This window comes from Syngnathus acus, chromosome 10 (assembly GCF_901709675.1).
Source record: "Syngnathus acus chromosome 10, fSynAcu1.2, whole genome shotgun sequence".
Lineage (NCBI taxonomy): Eukaryota > Metazoa > Chordata > Actinopteri > Syngnathiformes > Syngnathidae > Syngnathus > Syngnathus acus.
In genome coordinates this window covers 27,057,784-27,080,049 of record NC_051095.1, presented here as the reverse complement: position 1 = coordinate 27,080,049, position 22,266 = coordinate 27,057,784, and the positions used below count along the sequence as shown (strand labels likewise).

The window sequence follows — 22,266 nt, the reverse complement described above, 5'->3', positions numbered from 1 at the left end:
ATGAATTGCATTGAAGATGCTGTTTTATTCTTGGGGAACACAATGTGTTAAATGCATTCGTTAGCTTCTCGCTAACACAGGGCGTTAGCATTAGCTTACTTCGTAACTTGACTGCAGTGCTTGTTTACAAGACGTTCATAAATATTGTGATGGGATTTATTTTATTACACGTTATGTATGTGGACAAGTCTTCTGCCATTGATATCTTTTAATCAATCAAAACGTATAGCCTATTTCGGCTAAAAAAAAAAAACTGCAAATATGTCGAAAGGGAGGCGCACATCTTGCGGCCTGGGGGGTGTGAAGTACCGTGTTTGCCATGCATAATGCGGAAAATGTAACTAATTTATTGTCCTAAAATCTGGGGTGCGCATTATGCATGGGTACAACAATTTTTGAAGAAAATCTCCCTCGAAATAAAACTTGAAATCACACCTTTCTTCTTGTTTGTTGTTAATCGCGCATCGAATTCAGCCATCCTGCCCAACACTCTTAGTCAGTAAAATTCATAATTGACGACATCGTTTGATGCGATGGTGCAATCCTTGATGATGTGTTATTGTCAAATATTGTTTGTTTTTTAATCTCCATCGCAAACCGGATATCATACGGAGGCCGCCATTACAGTATGCGCAGAACGGATGCGCAAGACACGTCAGCTATATAAAGAGCGAGAGTTCAGTTCTCTACCTAAATGCGTATTACAGGTAATATTTTATTTTACAACACTTTGCCTTGTTCCTTTCTTCTCTGCTGTTCACTTCAAACACGCTCCATACGAACACAATGCTCTCGTATCAGACGCTTGCTCGATCACCTGCTCGTTTGCTGTCACAATGTACCCTACACAAATCCGAAACATTTCTTCGCTATCGGGTTTGCTACCGCATGCGCAGTGATACTGACCGGCAGAATAACATCCGGTTGTTCCCAAAGATGATCTTTTTTCTGAAATAATTTTACGTTTACGGACTTAAGTAAGAGTCAAAATTTGGGTGCGTATTATACATGGGTACATGTCTTTTTCCAGCATCGACATGCCATTTTTTGGGTGCGTATTATGCACGGGGGCGCATTATGCATGGGAAAACACGGTATCTCATTTGCATTTAAAGAGACCGCACCAAAACGGCTTGCTTTGACCCGCACCTCAGAACAAGTAGAAAAGAGGGACCTGTGATGGTATCAAAACAAGGAATTCAGACAAAAGCGTCGCTGTTCCACTTTATATATAGACCACAACTAAATGAGTAAAACTTAAAACAGTAGAATTTATTACCGTGATACCGTAATTTTCGGACTATAAGTCGCGGTTTTTTTCATAGTTTGGGTGGGGGGGGCGACTTATAATAAGGAGCGACGTGTTTTTTTTCAAAAATTTTCAAAAAAAAAAGTGAAACCGCGATAAACGAACCGCGATGTAGCAAGGGATTACTGTAATTTGAATTTCGAGTGACGTCAACAGCGCGACGCGGCGTGGCGCTTGTTTACAAAAAGGACAAAGATTGATCACAGGATGACGACGCTGACGAAGGGCCCCACGTACTACCGGCATCATTAGCGGCTTTGTTTCTAAGTGACACGGAGGACGAAGAGTTGAAGGATTTAAGGATTTGGAGTGACACAGAAGGTTTGAAAAACTATTATGGCTTTTACGCACGCCCGGTCCTACTCTACGGAGCTCTCTTTCACCTCCGTGGATTTTAGTCGGGGGCCGGCGCTCGGCCGGGTGGCTGTCCAGGGACGGTGGATGGGGCTCGGACATGGCTTTTACGCACGCCCGGTCCTACTCTACGGAGCTCTCTTTCCCCTCCGTGGATAGAAGTCGGGGGCCGGCGCTCGGCCGGGTGGCTGTCCGGGGACGGTGGATGGGGCTCGGTCATGGCTTTTACGCACGCCCGGTCCTATTCTATGGATCTCTCTTCCACCTCCGTGGCTGGAAGTCCACGCCGCCACACGCCTGGAAGTTTGTTTTGTGAAATAAAGAGCAGTTTACCAAACCCACGTCTTTCCTTGTACTTTGTTAACGCTACAATATAGTTATATACTAGATCTGTGGAATAACGACGAGGCTGACGTCAGGGCGCACGCGCGGCGTTGTTGACAAAGGACGAGGAATTTGATCGATGGATTTCATGATTTAGAGTGCACAGATGGTTTGATAATATTATTGCTTATATAATAGTTATTTGATATCTAATTTATATATCGTTATATGGGCCTGTGGAATATTTTGAAGTGCAAGCGCCGTCAGCGGTGCGCACCCATTGTTGACAAAGGACGATCGATGGATTTAATGAATTGGAGTGACACAGATGGTTTTATAAACGTGTTATTTATGTAATAGTTTTTTTTAATAACTCTGAATGTTACGTGAGGCCCGTTCTCAGCCTCTTTGTTTGTGTTTATGTCACATTAGCATACCTATCGTTTAGCCTGTTGTTGTTCGTTCATGTCTGTTCTTGGTGTTGGATTTTGTCGAATAAATTTCCCCCCCAAAATGCGACTTATGCTCCGGAGCGACTTATATATGTTTTTTTTCACGTTATTGTGCATTTTATGGCTAATGCGGCCTATATTCCGGAGCGACTTTTAGTCCGAAAATTACGGTAGGTTTTAAATATGACAGATCTGTATGTAAGCCTCAACCCCCCTGATTACGACCTAGGATGGATGTAAACATTAAGGATACGGTGAGGTCATATCTAAGGGACAGCAGCTCTCCTCCTTGGTCTTTAAGGTCATAGATGAGTTTGGAGTCTTCACCATATTTCCCTGTCAGGGTCTCCTACATATCAACAAGCACAAAGTATTATGTCGCGAAGATAAAAAAATCATTAATAATTTACATTTGTGTAAGGCAGTGAGAATCTTGACCTTTAGTTCAAAAACAGGTGTGTCGATGGTTTCTGCTCCATGGCGTTTGAAACAGCTGATGATGGTGTTAAAAACTCTCTCTCTTATTGCCATCTGCTTAGGGTTGTAGTCTCTCGTTCCCTGAAACAAGGACAATTTGTCAATTGTAAATGATCAACTATTCCATATGGTTTTTAATGTTTCAAACTGCAAGCTACACTGTGAAGTGGAAAGAATGATGATGAATAAGCATCCTCAAAATATTTGATCAAACACACACACACAACAAAAAAAGACAAGTATCTAGTGTCACAACTTTCTTGTATTGACCATTTTTGCTTTTTTTAATGGTATACTTGGCATCGCAAGAGAATCTTTTCTCAATGACCTTACCTGAATGAATTAAAGTTAAATAAAATACAAATAAAACGCACTCCAAATGTACCGTATTTTCCAGACTAAGTCGCAGTTTTTTTACATAGCTTGGCCTGGGGTGCGACTTATACTCGGGAGCGATTTATGTGTGAAATTATTAACAGTCTGACGTAAGCGATGTAGAAGAGGAAGCGCCGCATCTTCTACTTCCGGAGTTAGCAAAGTTGTATAAAAGTGACACAGAGGATGAAGATTTCATTGGATTTAGTGATTTGGAGTGACACGGACTGTTTGGTAAACTTGTTAGCATGTTATTTATGCTATAGTTATTTGAATAACTCTTAAGATGTTATGTTAACATACGAGGCACGTTCTCAGTTCGTTGTTTATGTGTTATGTAACTTTAGCATACCATACAATTATTCAGCCTGTTGTTGCCTCTACTCTATTTTTATTTTAAATTGCTTTTCAAGATGACGTGTCTGTTCTTAGTGTTGGATTTTATCAAATAAATTTCCCCCCAAAATATGACTTATACTCCATTGCGACATACATGTCTTTTTCTTCTTTGTTATGCATTTAATGGCTGGTGCGACTTGTACTCCGGAGCGACTTATAATCCGGAAAATACGGAATTAAAGGTATTAGCTACATTTCAAACATGCATAGTTGCTTCCCACTTGCTTCCAGTAATGGCTTAAATGCTGATTTTTTTTTCTCTACTTGGAATATGAGAATAATAAAATACTTTTCTATTATGTCTACTTTGTACAAGCCACAGAAATCAAACCATCACAATTTACATAGTTGTTCAAACTCATGTTCTAAAGGAGAAACCAGAAACTTCCTTCTTAATTTTGCAGATGACAACCATGATAATACAGTTCCACTCCCATGCTTGCACACTGGGTGAAGCAAGTACTGTTGGCTAAAAGTCTTAGCTCCAACTATGAAAGTGGCTGTGGGTCACAAAATCTAATGGAAAAGCCCTTCAAGTAGAATAGCCAAGTGTCCTCTCACTCTTGAATCTTCACATCCTGCAGGTGTGATAGACCAATCAGTTCACGTTGTGAAATGTACATATTCTTTTAATAGTTAAATTTTAATTGAATGAAAAACAATAAACTTCATATTGATTTTTACAATAATAAAATTTGGATTGCAAAATCCTCACTGGTCTTCAGTGATACGTTACAATCTTTGGGTATTAAAGGGTTCTTCTGTTTGTTTCTTTTGTTACAGAGCGACCCCCGTGGGCACAAACGGGTACAGAGGATGGATGGATGGATGGATGGATGGATGGATGGATGGATGGATGGATGGATGGATGGATGGATGGATGGATGGATGGATGGATGGATGGATGGATGGATGGATGGATGGTCTTAGTTCAACAGTGAAAGACTCAGTGAATAACTACTATCTGGCTGGTATTTATTGTGGCAGAAATAAGCAGAAAACAAAAATGATACAGCTTACATAGAATATACATACATTCCTAAAGCTACAAACATCTTGTTGAAAACTTACCCTTAAATTGAAAAAGTAAAACTAAAGATATGTTCTCACATTTTTACAGATTTCCAGCAAACCTTTTCAATGATCAAAAGAATATCTTAAGTCACTTGCAGCACAGTGAACCTTACCTTAGCTGTTTTAAGAACAAACTGATGTTTTGCATCATCTCCTCCCAATTGCGCTTTCAGTTGTAGAAGTTTGGCAACTTCTTTGTCAACCTGCGTTGGACAAGTTAGCAATAGAATTTATAACATGGCATTATCACAACTAGGAGTGCAGAAAAAAATCTATTCTACAAAGAATCTCAATTCCTAGTCCTGGCGATTCGGAATCAATTCAAAATTCCATAAAACCAATTCTAAAATGCTTATATGTGCTTATAACAGTGATAAAATTTGATATACATGCAACACAGAAACAAGCACATACATGTGAAATACTAGACATAAATATAGTACATACCTGAGCCACAGTGATTCCCATCAAAGAACATTGAGATTTGGCACAGTTTGCGAGTAGGAAGCCAACAGTAGCAGAGTGGGTCCGGACAGCAAACATGGCGAACATGTTCATTTCAAGAACACAGGGCACAAAACCGTGTCAAAAATAAACCAAAATTCAGGAGTGTATCATCCAATGGTATTGTGGCAGCCAACCCAAAAGCCATTCAAAGTAATGAAGGAGCCAGTTGGTACAACGTATTCCGTAGATGGTCAATATATTCCGTGAATGGCCAGCAGGACACCAACGGTCAGGCAGGAAGAACAGGAGAAAAGTGGTAAGCAACCCTATCACTAGGGGTGGCGGTGTATGATGCATCAATACCCCAGTTGAGAAGGACAGAACATAAGATGTACTAAGTCAATCAAAGTATCCGGCCGAAAGCAATCCACATATAGGCACAGCCCTGCTTTAAAGGTCGTACACAATCTGTATGCATTGCATCAGCAGCAACAGTGTACGACGTTAGTACTGTGTCAATGGTCTGCGGTAAAATGTAACGTACAGATTCGAGGACAATTAATTTAAAACTAATACGGTGTAAAGGCGTTTTCAGAGTTACCCGGATAAGCGTAGATTGTCAGTATATTTTATGATAATGATTTCAGTATTTAAGTTTGCAATTACTGCTGCTTGTCTACCCAGTTACCTATTGCATCAGACGTCTGAATACAACTAAAACGCCACTAAGAAAAGTAAATGTTTAAGTACTGAGACCAAATTACAATTTTAAAAGTAATTTATGCTGCTTCCTGGACTTGTGCAAACATTCCTGGCTTCCCTCTACCTTTTCTAACCACAACAGTGAATGAATGCCGTTTTATTCGTAGTTAAATTCCGCCGATTACTGTAATCTGAGCTCCTTTATTATTCGATTTCTTCCCCCATTTCATGCACTCATCATGTGTGATATATGGGCACACCATGTTAACCCCTCAACGGTATAATGACGGGTCACTTGTATGCAATTATAACGATGCTTACCTCCTCTTTGCTTGCCTTCTCGGACTTCATCCTACGAACCATGTCACCTTGAGTTTTAATTGCTTCTTGGATCTGAGTTTTTCCTTCCATTGTTCGTCAAATGTGTATTTTAGCTAGACACCCACACTTAACGTCTGTGTCGGAAAACCCTCGTCAAGACACGATCAGCGGCTCCTGCACGACCTGAGGCGCGCATGCGCAGAGGATCGGCCTTTCTAGATCGCTAACGACGGCAAGTACATATACTAGTTGTGTCCAAATTCACAGGCTGCGTCCTCCAAGGCCAGTTCGAGGCTGGGTCCTTCGCAGCCCTGGAAGCTCCGCCTCCGTGGAGTGCATAAAACATGGCGAATTTGGAAGGGCGGACTAACTCTCCCTGTATCCAGATTTAGGTGGCGGGCCGAAGCTCGCTAGAGGCTTTCGTTAGTGAAATGATTGATCTGGTTGTAGGGAGGATGTGATATTTTAATATGACCTACATGGATTTTATATTACCACAATTCTGATTGTTGGGAGCTGTTTTTTGGTCATCGTTTTATGAAAATCAATGTTTGATTGCGAAACGCAACAGGCACTGCTGCAAAGGGGTCCTTGCTGCAGAACCAATCAAAACCCGTAACAACGTCACGTGACTTGATGTCTCCCAATGGCATTCCTTCAACTCAGGGACTAGGAAGTAAATATTGCCTCGGATCTATGGACAACAATGGACTTGTTCGCACTCTGTAAGTTCTTATTTAATATAAATTCATATTGAAAATGGCTAAGGATAGCCCCGAGGCTAAGAACGTGCAGTGTGAAAAGTCCTAAAATGTGATAGGATGTTAGGAGTCATCAGCAGTTTATATGCAGTCAATTTTGGCTTCAGAGATTACACATGACTAATTTACGTTACAGAGAGTAGCTACAGTAACTCCTGGTTTTGCCTTACCGTCTTTCTCAGATAGTAATCTAACATAAACGTTTGTCAAACAACCCTAACCCAATGCTAATAATAGTTGTTTCACTTTCTTGTTGGGTGTTTCACTAGCATGTTGTGGGTAGTGGAATACCATTAAACAAGACCAAAGAGAGGATCATAGTGGTAGAGAACATTTATATTTGTAACACAATAACAACATTACCATTTATTATTAACAGTGTCCAGACAGTCCAAACACACACACACACGTCTGTACAAGGTAGGTGTTTCACAGAAGTGCTTGTATCCTCTTTGATACTGTATGTTCCCTGTGCTCTTGTCTTGGTCATTTTTCTCTTCTCAGTTACGTGTGCCTCTGCGTCTTCTACATTTGAAAGGGAAACTAAATTGGATGGGGGGGGGGGGGGTAGATAGAGAGATAATGTGATGACTAACTTTATGTAATGTAGTAGCAATGCTCCAAAATGTATTGGTTGTTTTTCTGTTTCCCCAGATGCTCAACCTTGGACGACACTACAGATATCTTCTAGGCCTAATCTAACCTAGCCTGAGGGGTCTATCGTAATCTTGCAAGATCAAAGATTGAGCTGGACACCCCTGCACTGTAGTTACACATCACAAAATCAACATTCTGTTGATTCCTGTCTATTCCAGACTAGATCTGACCTTGACTCATACATGCTGTGCCCATGTTACAGGATTAATACACATCTCTCACACCCATATTCATAGCTTTCTCCTTAAGAGAAAAACCAGAGCAAACTTCACGGCCAGTCCAGTAAAATAAAATACAATAATCATGTGCCATATGTTTAAAGTAAAGTGCATCATCAAAGATTCCTATCATCCCAACCACAGACTGTTTACTCTTTTTTTCTTCTAGGAAGCGATACCGGACTGTTCGGGTAGACTGAGGAAAAGCTTTTTCCCCTCTGCCGTCATCGCCCTGAACTCCGCAGCACAACACCCCTGTCATCACCCTGATCTGATGAGTTCTGAACCCTGCAGCACAACAACCCCACCACAACAACACCTGTATTACCTGCATATACTGTCCATATCTGCATATAATTGCTGCATTCCTAGCCTATATATTTATTCATCACTCTTACTCCGCTTGTACATACCTTAATTTTCGGACTATAAGTCGCGGTTTTTTTCATAGTTTGGGTGGGGGGGCGACTTATACTCAGGAGCGACTTATATAAGTTTTTTTCACAAATTTTTACTTGATCATTAACATCACTTACAAGTATAGTTGACCACTTCACATGTTATTTTTAGTATAGTTGATCACTTCACATGCTTTGATATCTTTATCTTGAACATATTCAAAACATGAAAAATAGAGAGAAAAAATCAAATAAAGTAATTAACACTTTAAAGCGCCATATCCGCTGAACATGTCCTCTGTCACCAGGATGACATAAAGGACGAGAAATTTGATGGATGGATTTAATGATTTGGAGTGACACAAATGGTTTGATAATATTGTTGTTTATGTGATAGTTATTTAAAATATAGTTTATATATCGTTGTATGGGCCTGTGGAATAATTTGAACTGCGGCGCGGCACACGGCATTGTTGACAAAGGACGATCGATAAAAGACGAGAAATTTGATCGATGGATTTAATGATTTGGAGTGACACAAATGGTTTGATAATGTTGTTGTTTATGTGATAGTTATTTAAAATATAGTTTATATATCGTTGTATGGGCCTGTGGAATAATTTGAACTACGGCACGGCACACGGCATTGTTGACAAAGGACGATCGATGGATTTAATGAATTGGAGTGACACAAATGGTTTTATAAACGTGTTATTTATGTAAGAGTTTTTTAAAAATAACTGAATGTTACGTCAGGCCCGTTCTCAGCTCCTCGTTTGTGTTTGTCACGTTAGCATACCGTATCGTTTAGCCTGTTGTTGCTCGTTCATGTCTGTTCTTGGTGTTGGATTTTGTCGAATAAATTGCCCCCCAAAATGCGACTTATACTCCGGAGACTTATACTCCGGAGCGACTTATATATGTTTTTTTTCACATTTTTGGGCATTTTATGGCTGGTGCGACTTATACTCCGGAGCGATTTATAGTCCGAAAATTACGGTACATATCTGTTCATATCTGGTTATACTGACACTATGTTGCATATTTATAACCCAATATTTATAATCAGCATTCTAATACCGCCTGCAAATATTTGTTCTACTGCACCTTATTGTAAATATTTACCTAGTCACTCGTCCCTCATGTATATTATCCCGCATAGTATAACTCACCTCATATTTACCTGATTGCACTGTACCTACTGCTCAGTATTACTTTTTACTCTGCACTTTACTGCTTTTTGCACTTCTGGTTCAATGTCAAAGTTCTTTTCGCTGTACTGTACTTGTGCTGTACATTGACAATAAATTTGAATCTAATCTAATTTGGTACGAACCTTTTGCGGTCTTTGTCATTTTTTCCTTCCTCTTGCGGGCAGCCTCTATGTTCCGTGTGTTTGCAAATTGCATGTAGCATTCTCTGTGGTAACCTGCATTAGCTAGCACATCTGGAATTGGGCTGTTAACTGTTAAGTTGAATGTTTTAACAGCAAATTGTGCTATTGCACTTTCTGGGACATCTAAATTAGCCCACTGCAATGTACAATTAATAAATTTGACCCAACTTGTCTCTGAAAATGGAATTATTTTAGTGGGCTCTTTACATGAATGGCACACATGCATGCAGCACCCCATCTTCAATCCTAAATAAATAAATACGCCACCTGATTGATTGATTGATTGATTGATTGAAACCTTTATTGTCCCCTCTGGGGAAAATTAGTTGTCAAACAGCCCGTGACATTTAAAAAAGAGGAAGACAAACAGAAAAAACAAAGTTCACAATGCAATAAATATAACACACTGCTGGTCCAATAACATGCAGTGCAAACTGGTAGTTTACTAAAGTGCATCATGTGCAGATAAAAAGTCCCAAGTCTCTAGCTCCAGGTCTCCCCGCGCCTGCGGGCCTGATTGTAGAGTCGGAAAGCAGCTGGAATAAATGACTGTCCAAATCTCTTTGTGCTCTGACGGGGGAGGACAAATCTGTTGCTGAATTTGCTCCTCATCCGCGTCAGCTTGATGTGCAGTGGATGGGAGGGATTGGCCAACATGGCCGCCAGTTTTTTCCCCATCCTCTGTTTGACCACGCTGTCTAACCCGGTCCCCACCACAGAGCTGGCCTTCTTCACGAGCTTGTTCAGCCTGGTAGCGTCCCTGGCACAGATGTTGCCTCCCCAGCAGGCCCTGGCGAAGAACAGGACACTGGAGACCACTGACTGATAAAACCTTCTCAGTAGCCTATTACAAACATTAAACGACCTCAGCCTTCTCAGGAAAAACATCCTGCTCTGCCCCTTCCTGATAAGAGCCTCGGTGTTGTCGGACCAGTCCAGTTTGTTGTTAAAATGTACCCCCAGGTACCTGTAGGAGTCCACTCTTTCAACTTCCACTCCCTTGATGGTGATAGGGGCTGAGGTCCCTCTCTTCCTCCTAAAATCCACCAACAACTCCTTGGTTTTGCTGATGTTGAGCAGAAGGTGGTTGGTGTCGCACCACTTCACAAAGTTCTCCACCAGGGCCTTGTACTCCTCCCTGTCATCTGTGATATAGCCCACAATAGAGGAGTCATCAGAGAACTTCTGCAGGTGGCACTGGTGTGAGCTGAATTGGAAGTCGGAGGTGTAGACGGTGAAGAGAAATGGTGCCCGGACAGTTCCTTGGGGGGCCCAAGGTGTTACATACCACCACCTCAGACTGACAGCCCTGCAGTCTAACGTACTGTCGTCTATCTGTCAGGTAGTTGTGGATCCAAGCTGTCAGGGAGTCTTCTACACCCATCACCGCTAGTTTGTCTGCCAGTAGTGATGGCTTGATGGTATTGAATGCGCTGGAGAAGTCGAAGAACATGATCCTCACCATGCTCCGTGGCTTCTCCAGGTGTGTGTAGGCCCTGTGTAGCATGTAGATGACGGCATCTTCCACCCCCACATTCTCTTAATATGCAAACTGCCGGGGGTCCAGATAATCCTTCACCTGGGGTTTAAGATGTTGCAGCACCAGCCTCTCCAAGATCTTCATGACCTGAGATGTTAGGGCAACCGGTCTGTAATCGTTTGGAGTGCTGGGCCGTCCATTCTTTGGCACCGGGACGATGCATGAGGTCTTCCAGAGCTGCGGAACCTTCCTCAGTCTTAGAGATAGACTGAAGAGATGATGGAATATGTCCGCTAGCTCTCCAGCACACCCCTTCAGTACCTTGGGGTTGATGTTATCCGGTCCTCTGGCCTTGTGCATGTTCACTCTGGAGAACTGCTTCCTCACCTGCTCAGATGTTATTAAGCTGTGGGCGTCTCCAGGTGTGGAGCATGCTCCCTGTTTCCAACCAGTGGTGGTGGGAGGCACCTGCCACTGGGATGTGAGGGGGTCAGGAGAAGTGGGGGATACAGCTTCCTGGGGTGGGATGAATTGGAGAAGGGAGAGGGAGGGGGACGGTGGGGGGTGACAGGGGACAGACAGGTTGATCAAACCTGTTAAAAAAGCAGTTCAGGTCATCTGCCTGCTCTCGGGTCCCCTCCACCACCGTATGTGGCTGCCTGAGACCTGTGATCTTCTTAAAGCCCTTCCACACCTCCTTAGAGCTGTGGGCCACCAGCCCTCCCTCCAGTTTCCTCCTGTAGTTGTCTTTAGCTGCTCTCATCTCCCTCTTCACCTCCTTTTGAGCGGCCTTGGCCCCCTCAATTTCCCCTGCTTTAAACAGCCTCCTCTTCCTTGTCAAGAGGGCCTTGATGTTGCCATTAATCCACGGCTTGTTATTAGGAAAGCAGCGCACCTTTTTAATGGGGACGATGCTCTCCTCGCAGAACTTGATGTAGTCCGTGACACAGTCTACAAGACCATCTATTTCATCCCCGTGGACTCTCTGGAACATCCCCCAGTCGGTGGTCTCAAAACACGCCCTCAAATAAAGCACTCAAATACAATGTGCTTTGGAATTTGTGGATTGACCAATAGTTACATATGTAAATTTGGTTTCTGGTTAATAAATCGACATTTATAAACATGCCATCAGCAGTGTCTTAGAAATGTAAATTTGTTCAGATTCGTTGCATGGGTAACAGTTAACTATTTTTGATTCATTCCATTCACTCACTTCTTTTCACTCCATTGTTAGAAAAGATAGAAGGCTATGGAGGCAGATTGAAAAAACACAGACCGGTTACGTGTCAGAAATATTTTCGCCGACCGGCCTTTATATAAATAAATAATACATTTATATAAGTAAATAATACATTTAAAATAAATATATAAATACGATGAAATAAAATGATACGACTGGCATAAAAACAAATATAAACCACATAAAAATAAAACTCACCATTATGTTGAATTAGTGGGAGCACTGAGCTTGTTTCTCAGAAACAAGCCAGTCCCGTCTAGACGTAATCGGAGACAATGACACCCGAAGTGTGCTGTTGATGTTCACGTTTTTTTCTTTCAAAAAATTCCGAAGGTTTGTCTTTTAATGCAGGATGCTTGGTATCCATGTGCCGAAGCAGTTTTGAAGGCTTCAATACCTCGTTAGCTAGTCTCTCGCCACATATTATGTAGAGTGGGCTTGGCGCGTCAGAGTCACCTGTGGCGATAAATCCATATTTTAAGTAGGACTCCTGAAATTTTCTTTTAAATGCAGCTTTCCTTTTCTTAAAAGTTGCAACCTCTTCTTCTTCTGTCTCCTCATTGGGCTTTTTTCCTTTTCTGAAGAAGCTTTCCAAACATCTGTTTCTTGCTCATTTTTGCTTGCTTCGCGGGCTCGACTGGGGTGACATGTAACGTGACCGGGACGAGCGTCTTGACCTGAATTAACCTGTGTCAAGAGACACAGATGCACCGACAGATGTAATTGGGAGAGAATCGCCAAATTTGTTATATTTTTCAAAATAAATTCATACTCATTTTTGCTAGCTTTGCGGGCTCGACTGGGGAAACATGTCACGGGACCGGGACGAGCGTCTTGACCTGAAATAATCGATCGTCGATTAAAAAAAAATTATATATTTTTTTCTGTGCGGCTTGGGGGCCCGGTACCAAGTGACCCACGGACCGGTACCGGTCCGCGGCCCGGTGGTTGGGGACCACTGTCTTAAAACACGTCTGCTGAGGCAACAAGATTTCTTTAAGAAAGCAACCACAGAGAATAATGCAGCAGTCGAAGCTAGCTACATCGTTAATGAGATGATTGCTAAAGCAGGAATTTTCTATTTTATTTTTTTATTAATTTTTTAATTAATTTATTAAATTTATTATTTTATTAGTTGTTTTTGGAGTCTTAACAGGGCATTCAACATACAGTGATGAGAGGAGCAGAAGAAGCATCTCGAAAGGAAGGAATGAATGAGAGACAACAATCTGGAATGAATACAAAATGTGGTAACAATATAGGGATGATAAGGTTTAAAAATTTTTAAAGACAATGTGTAAAAATTCCAGAAAGGGTGCTGTTTTCCCGGACCTGCTTCTACTCTTCCAGTTGCGGATCCAGATGGTGGTAAGCGCACACACACACACACACACACACACACACACACACACACACACACACACACACACACACACACACACACACACACACACACACACATCTCAGAACAATTGTCCAGTTTTATGGTTCCAGATTTGCTGAGCAAACTACTGCGGATCCGGAAGCGAAGACCGAGATCCGGCTCACCCCAACTGTCTGGCTAAAGGTCCTGAAGAGAAAGTGGACAGAGCCTAGGTGGACTGGACCCTTTGAAGTTCCCACCAGACGGAGCAGAGCTGCAAAGGGGGTGAGAATTCTGCTCACCCTCCACCAGTGAGCGTGCAAAGACCCCAACGGCTGAACTACTACAAGCAGTTGTTATCTCAGACTGACAATGTTAATGAGATTTTGGTCGCCTAAGGCAGAGGGACCGTGTGAGCCTTTTCCTGCATTATAACACTTTTTTCACTCACACACTCAAGTTGAACTGGAGTATTGAGGCGAGAACCCCTCGTCCCGGCAGTGTTTTGCTGACAGTGTCTAACGTTTTTAAAGCATGTATAGCCTATTACAACCACCAACCTGTCCTTTAGAAATCTCTCCTTATATTAGGTAATTGTGCTCCTGCTCGCTTTATCGTTTCTCCCCTGGTATGGCTCGGATTTTGTTTTTTGGTTGACGAGGTCAAAAGGGGGATTGAAGTGGGTGAAACAGCGTGTACATATTTTGTTAAGTTAGACAAACTCATATACTTTTTCATGTTCAGATGTGTGTAAATCTTAATTTTATTATAAGATATTTTTGTTGTTTATCTTTTGTTCTTTTGTAAATTTCATGTTCTCACTTGGAACGATAAGTGATGGATAGGGGTAGGACATGATAAGCCTAGGCTACTTCCTACTCCTTTTTCAACAGAGATATATATTGTTTGTTGTTTGTTTTTTATTGTTTTTATTCTTTAAATCATGTTCGAAATAAAAATTCATTCATTCATTATTTTATATAAACATAACTGCTCAATCAGAACACGGATAGAGCACCCAGAGCTTTGTGGCCTCCCAATACACATGGGCACAGACGGCGGACACAACACACACCTCCCAATACACGTACGTAGGTACCAAATGGTCAGGTGATGCTTTCCTGCTTTTTCTGGACAGTATAAAACCTTCTGACCTGGAGATGGGGGCTGTTGTTTCATCTGCTGTCGTGCCATGTGTACTGACCACCATTAAACAACCCAAGATCTGGCCAATAAAGAACCAACTGTTACTCCACATCTTTGTTTTTCTGGCTCAACAACGGACATCTTTAACAAGATTCAAGAAGTTTATTGGCCATGTTTGGGCATGCCAAACAAGGAATTTGACTCCGATAGATCTCAGCCTCTGTTCAACATTTAGGTGACTAACTACATTCAGGACATGTGCGAAAATTGACCATTATTCTCAAATATCCCCTGATTTTAAACTCCCAGGAGGGCAAGGAAAAACTCAAAACTCCTACGAGGGGAAATGAGAAACCTTGAGAAGAGACCACAGATGGGAGGATCCCTCTTCCAGGATGACCAGGCTGCAATGGATGCAGAAAGGACACATAGTACACGTAATATAGACAATTAAAAAATATAGTGTCGAGAGCAGGAAGTTATTGCACAGGAATGACTTTGAGGCTCTATGGGTGGTGTGAGTTCATCAGAGCGACAGCCTTGGGGAAGAAGCTGTGTCTGTGTCTGCTGGTTTTGGCGTACAGCGCTCTGTAACGCCGTGCGGAGGGGAGTAGTTTGAACAGACTGTGACCTGGGTGAGAAGGGTCTTTAGAGATGTTACTTGCACATTTCCCGGTCCTGGAAAGGTACAAGTCTTGGATAGATGGGAGGTTGGTCCCGATTATCTTTTCTGTAGTCCTGATTGTCCGTTGCAGTCTATGCTTGTCTTGTTTGGTGGCCGATCCAAACCAGACAGTAATGGAGGTGCAGAGGATAAACTGGATGATGGCAGTATAGAAGGTCTTCAGCAGCTCCTGTGGCAAGTTGAACTTCCTGAGGTGTCTCAGAAAGTACAGCCTCTGCTGGGCCTTCTTCCGGGCAGAGTCTATGTGGCCGGTCCATTTCAGGTCCCGAGAGATTGTGGATCCCAGGAACTTGAAGGTGTCTGTGGAGGGAATAGCATTAGTGAGGATAGTGAGAGGTGGAAGTGGTGAAGGGTCTCTCCTGAAGTCCACTGTCATCTCCACGGTCTTGAGCGGGTTCAGCTCTAGGTGGTTTTGGCTGCACCAGTGGACCAGCCGCTCCACCTCCTGTCTGTACGCAATCTCGTTACCATCCTGGATCAGTCTGATGAGAGTGGTGTCGTCCGCATACTTCAGGAGCTTCACAGAAGAGTCGCCTGAGGAGCAATCATTGGCATAGACCAGGGGTGTCAAACTCATTTTTTTCGCGGGCCGCATTGTAGTCATAGCTTCTTTCGGAGGGCCATTATGACTGTCAACCCAAATAAATGTAGGAGCACCTCATATTATATACAGTAAAAGCGACAAAACAAACTGAAAAATAACTCGTTTTCAAATCAGATGAGTAAAAACTGGTCAAATATATATAAAAAAAAAAGAGATTATTGAAAGTGAAGACAATTTGCAATTCTAGTAATGACACGAATTTGATGCACAATTTGTCTTCGCGGGCCACATAAAATGATGTGGCGGGCCGTATCTGGCCCCCGGGCCTTGAGTTTGACACCTGTGGCATAGACTCTATGTTTTTTGTTTGGGGTTTAAATTATTCGAAGTAGCCACCGAATCAATATTTTTGTTTAAATTGATATTGATCTTGTTTAATAGCGTAAGTCCATTTAAAATACCATATTGGCCCGAATATAAGATGATCCTGATTATAAGACGACCCCTTCTTTTTCAGGACTCAAGTTTGAAAAAATACTTTTTGAACACCAAATTTAATTTTTATACAGAAAATGATTACAGTACATCTGAAACAAATGATTCTGTCGAGCTTTTGAAAGCGGCCGCTCTGAGGACTTTTTAGGCGATCTTTTTGAGCTCTCCATCTCCGTACATTACACTCTGTGACACCATATTTCACAGCCGCTTTGCAATTGTTTGAAGACTCTACCTCATTTAACACCATCATCTTGAAGTTTGCATCATAACTTCTCCTAGGCTGCCGGTTAACCTGGCCGATCTTCGACCCACTTTTCTCCAGATTGTCGCTACGTTTCTGTTGGGGAGCATGAGGACTGTATAGGAGCAGTGGGGAGAGGACGCACCCCTGGGGGGCGCCAGTGTTGGTGGTCCGGGTGTCTGATGTGATGGTCCCCAGCCTCTCCTGTTGGTCAGGACAACACACAATAATAGATCGATAGGTAGGTCGGTCGGTAGGAAGGAATAAATTAACTTATTTTTTCATCACTTGCAACAAATATATTATTTAAATATATAACATTTGCCCATTTTCCAATATTTTTCCCTTTGACATTTGTTTGATTTTTGAAAAAGAGAAATTAAGAGACAAAAACGAATAATATATCCATCCATCCATCTTCTATACTGCTTGTCCCCACGGGGGTTGAGGGCGTGCTGGAGCATATCCCAGCAGTCATCGGGCAGTAGACGGGGGACACCCTGAACCGGTTGCCAGCCGATCACAGGGCACACAGAGACGAACATCCGCACTCGCACTCACACCAGGGGCAATTTGGAGTGCTCAATTGGCCTACCAAGCATGTTTTGGGGATGTGGGAGGAAACCGGAGTACCCGGAGAAAACCCACGCAGGCACAGGGAGAACATGCAAACTCCACACAGGGAGTTTGAATCGAACCGGCACCCTCCTAACTGTGAGGCGGACGTGCTAACCAGTGCGCCACTGAGCCGCCCCGAATAATTGTCACGAATCGGAATGGAACTGGAGCAGGGCGACCAAGTGCAGCTTGGACCAGGGTTTATTGATGAAAACAAACTAACAGACTCGGCAGACTGACGTAAATGACTAACAAAACCAACAACAGAAACTGAACAGAGACGTGAACAAAAGACAGAGTCCATCCATCCATCCATCTTCTTCCACTTATCCGGGGTCGGGTCGCAGGGGCAGCAGCTTCAGGAGGGACTCCCAGACTTCCGTCTCCCCAGCCACTTCATCTAGCTCATCCCGGGGGATCCCAAGGCGTTCCCAGGCCAGCTGAGAGACATAGTCTCTCCAGCGCGTCCTGGGTCGTCCCCGGGGTCTCCTACCGGTGGGACATGCCCGGAACACCTCCCCAGGGAGGCGTCCAGGAGGCATCCTGATGAGATGCCCGAGCCACCTCATCTGGCTCCTCTCAACATGGAGGAGTAGCGACTCTACTCCGAGTCTCTCCCGGATGACCGAACTTCTCACCCTATCTCTAAGGGAGAGCCCGGACATCCTGCGGAGAAAACTCATTTCGGCCGCTTGTATCCGGGATCTCGTTCTTTCGGTCACGACCCATAGCTCGTGACCATAGGTGAGGGTAGGAGCGTAAATCGACCGGTAAATTGAGAGCTTTGCCTTTTGGCTCAGCTCTCTCTTTACCACGACGGACCGGTACAGAGTCCGCATTACTGCCGACGCTGCACCGATCCGCCTGTCGATCTCGCGCTCCATCCTCCCCTCACTCGTGAACAAGACCCCAAGATACTTAAACTCCTCCACTTGGGGCAGGATCTCATCCCCGATCCGGAGAGGGCATTCCACCCTTTTCCGATCGAGGACCATGGACTCGGATTTGGAGGTGCTGACCCTCATCCCGACCGCTTCACACTCGGCTGCGAACCGCTCCAGTGAGAGCTGGAGATCACGGCCTGAAGAAGCCAACAGCACCACGTCGTCTGCAAAAAGCAGAGACGCGATGCTGAGGTCCCCAAACCGGACACCCTGCGCCTAGAAATTCTGTCCATAAAAATTATGAACAGAATCGGTGACAAAGGGCAGCCTTGGCGGAGTCCAACCCTCACTGGGAACGAATCCGACTTACTGCCGGAAATGCGGACCAAACTCTGGCATCGGTGATACAGGGACCGAACCGCCCTTATCAGTTGGCTCGGTACCCCGTACACCCGAAGCACCCCCCACAGAACCTCCCGAGGGACACGGTCGAACGCCTTCTCCAAGTCCACAAAACACATGTGGACTGGTTGGGCGAACTCCCATGCACCCTCGAGGATCCTGCTGAGGGTGAAGAGCTGGTCCACTGTTCCAAGGCCAGGACGAAAGCCACACTGTTCCTCCTGAATCCGAGGTTCGACCTCCCGACGGACCCTCCTCTCCAGCACCCCTGAATAGACCTTACCAGGGAGGCTGAGGAGTGTAATTCCCCTGTAATTGGAACACACCCTCCGGTCCCCCTTCTTAAAGAGGGGAACCACCACCCCAGTCTGCCAATCCAGAGGCACTGTCCCCGATGTCCACGCGATGTTGTAGAGACGTGTCAGCCATGACAGCCCCACAACATCCAGAGCCCTTAAGAAATCCGGGCGGATCTCATCCACCCCCGGGGCTTTGCCACCGAGGAGTTTTTTAACTACCTCAGTGACTTCGACCCCAGAGATTGGAGAGTCCGCCTCAGAGTCCCCAGGCCCTGCTTCCACAATGGAAGGCGTGTAGGTGGAATTGAGGAGGTCTTCGAAGTATTCTCCCCACCGACACACGACGTCCCGAGTCGAGGTCAGCAGCGCGCCATCTCCACTGTAAACAGTGTTGACGTTGCACTGCTTCCCCCTCCTGAGACGCCGGATGGTGGACCAGAATTTCCTCGAAGCCGTCCGGAAGTCATTCTCCATGGCCTCGCCAAACTCCTCCCACGCCCGGGTTTTTGCCTCAGCAACCGCCGAAGCCGCGTTCCGCTTGGCCATCCGGTACCTGTCAGCTGCCTCCGGAGTCCCGCAGGCCAAAACGGCCCGATAGGACTCCTTCTTCAGCTTGACGGCATTCCTTACCGCCGGTGTCCACCAGCGGGTTTGGGGATATCCGCCACGACAGGCACCAATGACCTTACGGCCACAGCTCCGGTCGGCCGCCTCAACAATGGAGGCACGGAACAAGGTCCACATGGACTCAATGTCCCCCGCCTCCCCCGGGACGTGGGAAAAGCTCTGCCGGAGGTGGGAGTTGAAGCTCTTCCTGACAGGGGATTCCGCCAGACGTTCCCAGCAGACCCTCATAGAGCGTTTGGGTCTGCCAGGTCGGACCGGCATCTTCCCCCACCATCGGAGCCAACCAACCACCAGGTGGTGATCAGTTGACAGCTCCGCCCCTCTCTTCGCCCGAGTGTCCAAAACATGCGGCCGCAAATCCGATGACACGACTACAAAGTCGATCATCGAACTGCGGAAGTCCAATAATAGAACACCGCTCGGGTTCAGATCGGGGGGGCCGTTCCTCCCAAACACGCCCTTCCAGGTCTCACTGTCATTGCCCACGTGAGCATTGAAGTCACCCAGTAGAACGATGGAGTCCCCAGAAGGAGCGCTCTCCAGCACTTCCTCCAGGGACTCCAAGAAGGGTGGGTACTCTGAGCTGCCGTTTGGTGCATAGACACAAACAACAGTCAGGACCCGTCCCCCCACCCGAAGGCGGAGGAAGGCTACCCTCTCGTTCACCGGGGTGAACCCCAATGTGCAGGCGCCCAGCCGGGGGGCAATAAGTATACCCACACCTGCTCGACGCCTCTCACCGTGGGCAACTCCAGAGTGGAAGAGAGTCCAGCCTCTCTCGAGAGGGCTTGTACCGGAACCCAAACTGTGCGTGGAGGCAAGTCCGACTATATCTAGTCGGAACTTTTCTGCCTCGCACACCAGCTCGGGCTCCTTTCCAGCCAGAGAGGTGACATTCCATGTCCCAAGAGCCAGCTTCTGCAGCCGGGGATCAGACCGCCAAGGTCCCTGCCTTTGGCCGCCGCCCAGCTTGCACTGCACCCGACCCCTTTGGCCCCTCCCACAGGTGGTGAGCCCATGGGAAGGGGGACCCACGTTTCCTTTTCGGGCTGTGCCCGGCCGGGGGCCCCATGGGCGAAGGCCGGGCCACCAGACGCTCGCCTTCGAGCCCCGCCTCCAGGCCTGGCTCCAGAGGGGGGCCCCGGTGACCCGCGTCCGGGCGAGGGAAAACGAGATCCATTTATTTTGTTCGTCATAAGGGGCTCGTGTGAGCCGTGCTTTGTCTGGCCCCTCACCTAGGACCCGTTTGCCATGGGTGACCCTACCAGGGGCATGAAGCCCCAGACAACATGGCTCCTAGGATCATAGGGGCACGCAAACCCCTCCACCCCGATAAGGTGACGACTCACGGAGGGGCAAAAGACAGAGTGACAATGACAATGACAGCAACAATGATCCGACCGGGAGTGACACACAGACAGGACTTAAATACGAGACAGCTAATGAGAGGCAGGTGAGAATGATCACGCTGATCATGGGCACACAGGAGGGGAGGGGCGGGCACACAGACACACGGACAGAAACTATGACAATATGGACATGATCGGGGACGAGTCGTGACAGAACCCCCCCACAAGGGACGGCTCCCGACGTCCCAAAAAACCAACCCCCCACGGCGGCACGCGGGGGGGCAGCGCACCAGTCCAGACGACCCCACTGGTCTGTGATAAAGCCTGAACCTCCCTCGGCGGCAACTCGGGGAAACAGAACCGCAATCGGCGGCACCTCGGGGAAACAGAACCGCAATCGGCGGCAACTTGGGGAAACAGAACCGCAATCGGCGGCTATTCGGGGACAGAACCGCAATCGGCGGCTATTCGGGGACAGAACCGCAATCGGCGGCAACCCGGGGAAACAGAACCGCAATCGGCGGAAACTCGGGGACAGAACCGCAATCGGCGGAAACTCGGGGAAACAGAACTGCACTCTGCGGCAAACGGAGAGTCAGAACCACGTGCAGCGGCAAGAGTCACAGCCGCACACGGTGGCATACAGGAAGCCAGAGCTGCACGCAGCAGCAGGAGTCAGACGCGTGTTTCAGCAGTGGGAGCAGGGTCTCTGATGATCGCCGGTCCGGCATTGTTGGCACGAGGCCCGGCAATGCCGCCTCCGGTGACGCTGGGGTGGGGCCCGATGGCGGCTGCGAGTCCGATGGCGCTGGCCGAAGTCCGGCGACAGCCGCGGATCCGGCAGCGCAAAGGTGGATCCCTGGAGCGAAGTCCGATGGTGGCCGCGGAGCCGATGTCGCCGGGGGGAACTTCGATGGTTGACGCGTGTCCGGCGTCGCTGGTCGCTGTGATGGTCGGATCATTCTGTCACGGATCGGAATGGAAATGGAGCAGGGCGACCAAGTGCAGCTTGGACCAGGGTTTATTGATGAAAACAAACTAACAGACTTGGCAGACTGACGTAACTGACAAACAAAACCAACAACAGAAACTGAACAGAGACGTGAACAAAAGACAGAGTGACAATGACAGCAACAATGATCCGACCGGGAGTGACACACAGACAGGACTTAAATACGAGACAGGTAATGAGAGGCAGGTGAGATTGATCACACTGATCATGG

General features: G+C 45.9%; 2 protein-coding genes and 1 long non-coding RNA gene across 5 annotated transcripts in view; 2 read left to right on the top strand and 1 right to left on the bottom strand.

The window, feature by feature from the left end:
* Nucleotides 1-6,452, bottom strand: part of hars (histidyl-tRNA synthetase) — a 74,093-nt gene extending 67,641 nt beyond the window's left edge. The window contains exons 1-5 of one of the 3 annotated variants that reach the window (XM_037262859.1): nucleotides 6,235-6,452; nucleotides 5,212-5,543; nucleotides 4,878-4,967; nucleotides 2,878-2,997; nucleotides 2,693-2,788 (exon numbers count right to left, since the gene is read on the bottom strand). In XM_037262859.1, coding sequence (XP_037118754.1) covers nucleotides 2,693-2,788; nucleotides 2,878-2,997; nucleotides 4,878-4,967; nucleotides 5,212-5,322 — 417 coding nt within the window. In that variant the 5' untranslated portion in view covers nucleotides 5,323-5,543; nucleotides 6,235-6,452. The remainder of the gene's footprint in view (nucleotides 1-2,692; nucleotides 2,789-2,877; nucleotides 2,998-4,877; nucleotides 4,968-5,211; nucleotides 5,544-6,234) is intronic. The other 2 variants (XM_037262857.1, XM_037262858.1) reach the window with 2 other exon arrangements.
* tctn1 (tectonic family member 1) overlaps nucleotides 1-22,266 on the top strand; it is a 1,200,810-nt gene that overhangs the window by 369,014 nt on the left and 809,530 nt on the right. The window lies entirely within an intron of this gene.
* LOC119129586 overlaps nucleotides 1-22,266 on the top strand; it is a 539,655-nt gene that overhangs the window by 24,444 nt on the left and 492,945 nt on the right. The gene's annotated exons all lie outside the window — the stretch shown is intronic.